This window comes from Octodon degus, unplaced genomic scaffold (assembly GCF_000260255.1).
Source record: "Octodon degus isolate 3935 unplaced genomic scaffold, OctDeg1.0 scaffold00129, whole genome shotgun sequence".
Classification (NCBI taxonomy): domain Eukaryota; kingdom Metazoa; phylum Chordata; class Mammalia; order Rodentia; family Octodontidae; genus Octodon; species Octodon degus.
The window spans coordinates 583,485-592,216 of NW_004524705.1; the positions used below are offsets into that span (position 1 = coordinate 583,485).

An 8,732-nucleotide genomic window follows, 5' to 3' on the forward strand; every position below is an offset into this window, starting at 1 on the left:
GGTGAGGAGGGAGAGAGGCCGAAAGCAACACACCTGCAGGCTGGGAATGCAGCAAGTGCTCAGCAGGTGTCTGCAGACCGTGGTGGTGACAGACCCCTGAGCAGCACTGCGCATGCATGGAGATACCAGCTGCGGGACGCACTTTGTGCTCAGAGAGGAGAAGGGAGCGTGGACCCAGAGCAGCCCTGCTGCCTTGGAGCTTGCATGGCTGGGGGTTAAATGCCTGCACAGAGCCATGAACGCTGAAGGTTTGTCACCAGCCGGTGCTGCTGTTGGCAGGGGCGGAACCTTTCAGAGGCAGAGCTTGGTACAAGGAAGTGAGGTCATCGGGGGTGTGACAGGACAGACATGGGGGACCCTGGCAACCTCCCGGGTTTCCGCTTTGCTCCTGACCTGCCCTTCTGTATGCTTCTGCTATAATACACTGTGGCCCAGGCTTGGAGAAATGCGGCCAGGCGGCCGCCGACCTAAACCTGTGAAGCCAGCAGCCCAGACCTGACTCTCCTTGATGTTGTTCCAGGAATAGAAATCATCCTCAGTGGCGCTGGATGTTGGCCTACTGTCCTTATTACAGCGGAAGGCCTCCACAGGAAGGGGCCCAAGCTGCGTTTCCAGACTGTGATGGAGACTTCTGCAGGAAGCCTGCAGCTTCTGTAGGAAGCTCAAACGTCGTGTAGGGCGGGTGGATCTAGACTGCAGCTCTGTGCTCTCGGGAAGGTTGGGATTCTTCCTGTCACATGGGTGGACGGGTACTGAGCATGTTGCTGGGCGTGAGGACTCCTCGGGGCAACAGGACTTCCTGCGAGCCTCTGGGGTTGCCTGCTTTGTGTCTCTGCAGGCCCTTCAGGCTGCAGGCTTCCCCGGGAGAGAAGTCACTCCGGCACCATGAGAGGCCTCCTCGCTGCTTTGCTCATCTCAGCGCTGGCAAGCCCAGTTGTAGGTAAGAGAAACCACTCAGTCCCCGCCAGAATGGAGACCTCTTTGTCCTCCTCACGGGAGCCTGTTTGTTCTTGGTGTCCTGGGGGCCCCTCCCAAGGCCACTGGGGTCATGGTGTGGTCAGCAGAGACCATGACAAGACACATTCAGAGGTTGCTGTGTGTCCTTGGTCCAGCTGGCTCCTCCTGCTGGGGAACAGTGAGCAGAAGGGAGGAAGTGGTGGCCAAGACCCTGTGTCACGGTGTGCCACCACCAGTGGTGTGAAAATTATCACGAGACAAAATCTGGCTCAGGCCGCGAGGCCCGGAGAGGCTATTTGTGCACGGAGAGCACCCAGCCGCCAGGGAGGCTGGAGGAGAAAGAGCCCCCGAGCCACGAACTCTCTGGCTCTTGCTCAGACTCTCAGCTGGGAGAAGGATGCAGCTTGGGCAAGAGCTGCCTCCAGGCGGCCTCGTGGGAGCGGGAAGCCAGTGGCTTCACCAGGCCAGGCTTCTCGGTACCCCGGGCTCTCCCACAGCCTGGGTGCTCTTGTCCCACAGTTTAATCATCTGCTTCTCAGATCTTGTACCCTTCTTGCCCTGCAGTGCATTTCTTTGTGTGTTCTTGCCCGTATTTTAACCATTCCTTCCTCGTGGTGCCTGTGTGCCTTGTCCCCCAGTTTAATCACTCGCTCCTCACCAGGTCCTCACAGCCCCATCGCATAGTATCCACTTTGGGGAATCCAGAAGGCAGAAGTGCCAGCCCGTCTGCACAGCTGCCCAGCTGTGAGCACAAGCACGCGCCCAGCATCCGCTCCATGCGTGTCTGCTGTGTGGTGACGCAGGCTGATGTCTCTCTTCTCAGAATCCCTGAACTGCGTTCAGTGCAACTCATTCACAAAGCCCTGTGCCAACGTCAGTGCCTCTGAGTGTCCTCTGGAGGAGGCCCACAGCTGTGTCAGCTCCTGGTCCAACTCCCTCCTGGGTGAGCTGCTGGCGGTGGGGAGGAAGGGGTTGCCTCCACCTCACTGGGAGCTGAAGAGGAGCGGGGCCGGGGCAGGGGTGCGCTGCACAGAGGAGCTGTGAAGGGCTCTCGAGAGTCCAGTGGGATCTCAGGGCAGGCAGGACAGCAGGCAGGGCCCGGTGGTGCCTTGCACCTTGCTACCCCGCCTGACACCTCCCTCTGCACGCGCACGGGTGGGTGTGAGAAGCAAGAGCGGCTCTTAGAAGAACTGGGCCCCAGCCAGTCAGCGCCTTTCCCCTGGACGGAGCAGCGTCTTAAAGAAAATGCACATGTGCGCATGCAGTCACTGCCATCAACCTCAGTACTCAGCTGATAGAAACATTTTTGTAACTAACACGTCATGACCATGGCCAAGAAATCAGCCACAATTCTTAAATCTATTCTGACACCCAGCCCTTTTTACAATTCCTCAGTTGTGTCAAAGAGGTCACAGTGCAGATAGCTGATGGGGTCAGGTTAGGGCCAAAACACAATTCCCGCGTTGCATTTTAATGCTAAAGCTGTTAATGCTGATTTCTTTTGTAATAGTTCCCATTACTTTTTCTTTTTTTGTCTAGTCCTATTAACTGATGGGAGAAATGAGGCCATTTTCCATGTCTGGCTTGGCTGATCCCCTCTTGTGGGACATTAAACTTTTTATCCATTTCCTGCTGTCTCTCATAAATAAACTCGCACTGTCTAGTAGTACTTTCTAGAGCAATGCAAATGTCCCTGTCCATTCTGTCTTGTATGGTGTCCACATGTGACTCTGAAGCACTAGAAATAGGGCTAATATGGTAAAGGAACTTAAATTTCAATTTTTTTAATTGTGATGAATTGGGATTTAAAATTAAGCAGCCACATGCAGTAGCTACTCTATTGGGCAGCTCAGGGCTAAAGCTTGAGTTGACGCTGCTCGCCATCCAAGTGGGAGGCAGAGGCGGTGCAGGGTGTTCTCCCAAACACAAAGCCGTGTGTCAGCTTCACTCAGCTCATAGAGCCTGAGACTAACAGGCCGGGGTGCCAGCCTGTGCCCACAGTGCCAGCTCTCCTGCAGTCTTTGTGAGAGGGCGACCTGAGTCTCTGATGGGAGTTTTCTGTCTGCAGTGTCTGGCGCTGCAGAGTTGAGGCAGCGCCATGTACCTCTGGTTGAAGCGGTCTCTCTGCCGGTCCCTGCCCACACAGGGCCTGACAGTGTGTGTGTGTGTGTGTGTGTGTGTGTGTGTGCGCACGCGCGCACGTAGGAGGAACCCTCAGCTTGTACGAGGACATGTCCTGCTCGGCCGCCAACTGCAGTGGGGACCCGGATGCCTTCCTATCCTTCACCGTCCGCGTGTCCGATACAGAGCACTTCGATTTCGCAAGCCAGTGCTGCCAAGGAAAGACATGCAATACCACCGACAGCACCTCAGGTTTGTGCCGGTTGTGGGCAGCCCCGCCTGTGTCCTCCAGCCCTGGCCACTCACCACCCACACTTCTGGCCCTCGTGTGACTGTTCAGATCCAGGCAGTGCAGGGCATCTCCCTGTAGCACACACAGCAGACCTACACAAACTGGGGTCAAGATCCTGCTCTCCCCTTTGCTCAGGGAAGGCCAGTGTCACAAGCGCTGACCTGTGCAGAGGGGCAGGAGATGCACATTGGTGTCCTCAGATGTGGTCCCTGGTCCTCTCTTCCAACCCTCGATCTTAAGAATTATGGAGGAGCTCAAAGAACTCTTGGGATATGGATTCAACCTATCCATATTTACCATCTTAGAAACTAACGCTAAGAAATCCATGGATCTGGGGCTGGGGAGATGGCTCAGTAGAATAAGTGCTTCCCTGGCGAGCGCAAGGGCCTGAGTTCAATCCCTGGTTCCACCAAAAAAAAAAAAAAAAAAACGCAAAAAACAAAAAAGAAATCCATGGATCTCAATTAGTTCACTCCAAAGTAACAATTGTTACACGTTAACACCAGAAACACTCGTACGCGGAACACCTCCACCGAGATCCTTAGAGCCCAGCGCAGAATGAAAAGCTGGGACCTCCTACTTGCCTGCGTGTCGCAGTCCGCACATCACGCAGCTTCTGGAAAATGCCATACACATGCGACAAAGGAAATAAAAGAGGGAAAGAAGGTCTTTCTATTTTCCTGAAAGTGGTTCTGAGCTCAGGCTTCCTGCACAGGGGCTCAGACACTCCAGGGCCCTCCAGACAGTTTGAAAACTGCTGATCTGGACAGATCCTTGTTTAAGGAGAGATGCGCAAGCTTCGCGGACCGCGGTCCCAAAGCATCAGAGCAGAGCTTCTAGTCCTCTTTGCACCTAGTTGTAACACTAGTGGCCTGTGTTCATCTTCTGAGATTTTGTAAAAGACCTGTTTGCCAGCATTCAGAGTAGCTGGCTAGTGGGACTGGCACAGGTGGGCACTGGCTGGAACCTAAGCCCTCTCCTGTCAGTCTGGTGCGACCCAGAGCCCTGTGCACCGTCGCTCCAGAGGCTGAATGTCTGCAGGGAGGTCTGTGAGGGCGGTGTGTCTTGTGCTGATGAGACGGGGCGCCAAGGGCTGGATCCAAGATCCCCGGGGACGCAACCACCCGTCCTCAGCATCTCTCCCGAGCGGGGCTGCGTTCCGAGTGCCCCACCATCCTGAGTGATGACTCTTCCTGTGCCCAGATTCTCCACAGGAAGATCTTTCCGACACCCAGTGCCTTGCTTGTTATGGGTGGAACACCACGTCCTGTACCGGGAAACCCTGGAAATGTTACAAAGGAGAACGATGTGTCTACCTCATCGCCCAATTTAAAAATGGTACGTCTTGGCATTCCAGTTAACTAACAGGGCTCGAGTGTAAGCCGTGTCAGCCTTCCCAGGGCTGTACATTCTGGACGACACAGAATTGCCATGACAAGGAGGTCAAGATGTTGGCGGGACAGGCTGTTACTGAGGCCTTGGGCTGCTGCTGCTTCTGCCTTCCTGGTGCAGAGCTGCTTCTTTCGGCTGCCTTTCTCTTGAGCTCTTCTCCTGTGGCTTAAAATCAAGCCACACTTATTTAATTGCCTTGCCAGACCGCTGGCATTCACCACTTTGCCAGGCTGCTGTCCTTGTGCAGGTGTGGACGCCTGACTTTATTTCCTTTGACGCCTACCTGGTGTGCAAAGCGCTGGCTGGCTTGTGGCAGCTTAGCTCTGGAGTCGCAGAAAGTGAAACCGCGGCGTAAAGTGCAAGCTCTCGTCCTTTCCTGCGCTGTAGCTGGGTACTATCCGTTCTGCCTCCTCCGCATCTTAGGACTCCCTGGAACAGACACACATTTGTTTCTTGCTGATGCAGGTCCATTTCGGCCCTCAGGGCACGGGTCACTTCCATCCCGCAGCTCTGTCCTGACCACCCAGGACCCCCCTGCGTCCCTTGTATCTCGCCAGCAGGGAGGGAAAAGCGGCAGCTGGCAGCGGCCAGAAGAGTTGCACGATTCCCTCCTGCACTCCCTGGGCTACAAGGCCAGCCTGGCTGAGTGGGAGGCAGAGAAACATGGTCTAGAGGTGGCCCAGGGGGAGAGTGAGGCGGAACCTACGACAGAGCAGCCAGTCAGTCTCTGCTAAGGCTCAGCTCAGCGTAATGAGAGCCCGAGAGCTCCCGCCCGAGGACAACTGGAAGCCAGTTTTCAGGGCTTCGGTGTAATCATGGATTTTTCAACAGAGCAAAGAGATTATGCAAATTTCTTTTTAAAAATGGAGTTTGTTGTTACAGGTGGCTTAGATGGTTTACACGACAGAGGGGCTTCCCCTCTACTCCTGCACGGCCCGCATGATTTTCCCACATTGTTAATGACCCCGCAGGAGTGGTACATTCTAAACAGTCGATGACCCTGTGTTGACACCATTATGAGCCACAGGGGTTCGGACAAACTGCAGCTTCGCTGCCTCCCAAGCCCTCGGCCTCCCCACTCCTACCGGAGCTCATCTGGTTACCGCCTGGACCGTGTGCCTCTGCAGGGGGTCTCACAGCCGTACTCACTGTGCAGCCTTCTCGAAACAGCTTCTTTTCCCCACTAGTAATACATTTATGGCTCCATATGGTTTTCCTTTTTGATGCTGGTGACTGAGCCCAGAGCTTTGCTCATGCTAAGCGCTGTCTGTCCCACCAAACTACACCCAGCAAAAGTCCCTCGGTCTCTTAAAACCCCTGGGAAGCCACACCACTTTGGTTTTTGGTTCTGAATCTGAGTCCAAGGGCAAAAACAACACAGAAGATCCTTCTCTGTCCCTTTCCAGTGTCTGCTGGAGTGAGGGGTGGCGAATTCCTCAGAGATGGGCGAGGTAGAAAGCAGACAGACCAAAGCCGGCCTCAACGAGGTTGTTTTTGCTGGCTTTTGCTGAGGTCAGCTCTTTTTGTAAGGCTGTTAGGGGTGTACCCAGCGACACCCCAGCAGAAACAGCAGATTGCTTTTTATCTGCAATTTGGAAGCACAGTGTCTTTTGGGTCTCCTCTGTGGTCTGAGAGCTTCCTGTGTCCCAGGGCTGTTTGAGATGCATCTGTCAGGGCAGTAGGAGCACAGCAGCTGCTCAGTAGGGTTCTGCTGTGATGGCAGCTTTTGCAAGTGTCCCAAGCCTGTCCTAGGACCTCAATCTCAACACAACTCGGAGTTCAGGCAGACAGCAGATTTGCCCAAGGTCCCTCCTTCGTGCATTTCCCTTTTCTGAGGGAAAACTCAGACAGGTAGAATTTGGAGCCAGAGGAGTGGGGCTGACAGCAAACCTGGGGCGGGGAGAGGCCAGGTGCAAATCCCCTCCTGCAGAGAGCACAGCACTGCCTTCCGGACCTGTCCCCAGCTCCGCTCCTGCTGGCTGCATAGAGCCCCGGTGGTGTGACCCCTAGGTCCTGCTCCGAGCTTCACTTTGAGCTTGGGCCCATCACCCACCACTCGGCCTGTTTCCTCAGGGTTCAGTGGAGGAGGGGTGCTGGCCTGGCCTTCAGGCCCCTCTTCCACTGCTCTTTGGTACTCTTGGCTCCTTTCCCCATGTGGGTTTCGGGTTAGACAAGCTCTTGCAGGTCACTAAGCTGTCACCTGCGGGCAGGACCAAGCACAGAACAGGCAGGGTAGAGGACGGGGACTGAGCAAATCCTCACCACCGACTTGAACCCACAGCCACAGAGACTCTTGTGCTGAAAGGCTGCTCCAACATCGGGACCTCCACCTGCGAGCTCCTATCTGCCAGAAACGAGACTTTCGAGGGACTCGCCTTGCAGAAGATTGAATGTACGGACGCCACGCCAATTGCTCTGCCCAGCCCGGGCTCCAGAACCTTCCCCGGCCCCTTGGCCCTTACCAGCCTTCTTCTGTTGGGGCTGCTGCTCTGAGGCCCATGACTCTGTCCTGCCCATGCCCCGTGGGTACCGCTGGCATCGCTCAGGCAGTGGAAGTGTCAGGGCGTTCAGGTGACGCCACCAGGGGCACTAGTGTCCGCTATTAAAGTGTTGATGTTCTCACTGCTAGTTCTGTGCTGATCATTCAGGGCTGGGTTAAGCTCGGATTGAGCCGCCATCTGGCAGTACCCCCACTTCTGGATGGAAGTGGATCCTTACTTTCAAGATAAGGAGGGCTTGTCTTGAAGCTTGGAGATGTTCTTGCTCCTGGCCCAGCTTGCTGCTGTGAAGCTAGCCTTCTGCTGGTAGGTGCTACCTGCAGCCCCAGCTCTGGAGTCCCTCTGCCGCCATCCCCACACCCACACACAGGGTGCTCCAGCCCAGCCCCGCAGGACCCTGTGCTGATCACAGAGCCACTGTGAAAGCTACCATGACTCCTAGGTCTTGGCCAACATCAGGCTCTTTGACAATCATCTTCCATGTGGCAGAGGCCCTCAGTGTATGAAGAAGACAAGAACGTCACTGCAGACTCCTCTCACCCAGGGGTCCCTGCAGGGCACGTCAGAAAGGCTGCTGAAGGTCCTGGGTCACCTCCAGGCAGGGCATCCTCAAGTTAGCTGGTCTCATGGTGTACATCCAGACGTCCCCCGAGAGCCTCGTGCACCCACAGGGGGGTCCATGGAAGGTGACTGGATTACAGAGGCCCGATAGCTGACTTGCTGTTAGGAGCATTAGGAGGCACAGTCTGGTTGAAGAGGAGACCAGTGGGGCGTGACCAAGAGGGGCTTCTTGCCCGGCTCCTCGCTTGGTGCTTGGCTTCCTGTCCACCATGCCTGAGCAGCTCTTCTCAGCCATGCACCTCTGCCATGCCAGCCTGCCCTGGAGCCAGCCGACCATGGACTGGACCGTGAGCCAGGACAAACCTCTCCTCCTTTAAGCTGTGGGAGTTGGGCATTGGGCTCAGGGAGGAGGAGAAAACCTAAGTGCTGGGCAGCCAGCTGGGCCACGCCTGGGCTAAGACGGCATCCGATAGCACCCGCAGTGTAGGCCGTGAGGCCCAGTCACTTCCCACAGAGGACTTATACTCAAAACCAAGCCGCTGAAGCTATGTCAGACAGCAAGAAAGCCAGAGTCCTCTGCACACAGAGGCTCGGGTTTAATAAATAAGCTGGGCCTTGGGTTGGACTTGGAGGAACTGAAGCTTGGTGTAATAAGAATTTTTAAAGGTGTAAAACAGTGTGGGCCTGCGCCACCCAGGATTCTGGCGATGCGTGGAGAACAAAGCAGTGGTCAGGCCATCTCCAGGCAGCTCATCACTGTTCACTCTCATTTATTTTAGCCTTTTTTAAAATTGAGAAACAAATAGCAATGGGACCGTTTCAAAACTGATTAACAGGACAGTTTCAATAATTAATATATTGTACATTGTTATCTTCTTAGTGGCTATCCATAGTAGGAGAAGCAGACAGGA

At 55.1% G+C, this 8,732-nt stretch overlaps 1 protein-coding gene across 1 annotated transcript; it reads left to right on the forward strand.

Annotated features, from left to right (window-relative positions):
• Positions 1 to 807: 807 nt before the first annotated feature.
• Positions 808 to 7,287, forward strand: Lypd8 (LY6/PLAUR domain containing 8). Its single transcript, XM_023700955.1, has 5 exons — positions 808 to 940; positions 1,781 to 1,900; positions 3,163 to 3,330; positions 4,574 to 4,708; positions 7,044 to 7,287. Exons 1-5 carry the CDS (start codon positions 886 to 888, stop codon positions 7,253 to 7,255), a joined length of 690 nt encoding a protein of 229 aa, XP_023556723.1. The 5' UTR covers positions 808 to 885; the 3' UTR covers positions 7,256 to 7,287.
• The last annotated feature ends 1,445 nt before the right edge of the window (positions 7,288 to 8,732 follow it).

Bases quoted from the DNA above. Each gene is read 5' to 3' on its own strand.
- Lypd8 (XM_023700955.1), top strand. From the start codon at position 886: ATGAGAGGCCTCCTCGCTGCTTTGCTCATCTCAGCGCTGGCAAGCCCA. The intron at 1,901-3,162 runs GTGAGCTGCTGG...GCGCGCACGTAG, and splicing joins CTGGTCCAACTCCCTCCTGG to GAGGAACCCTCAGCTTGTAC. The intron at 4,709-7,043 runs GTACGTCTTGGC...TTGAACCCACAG, and splicing joins CATCGCCCAATTTAAAAATG to CCACAGAGACTCTTGTGCTG.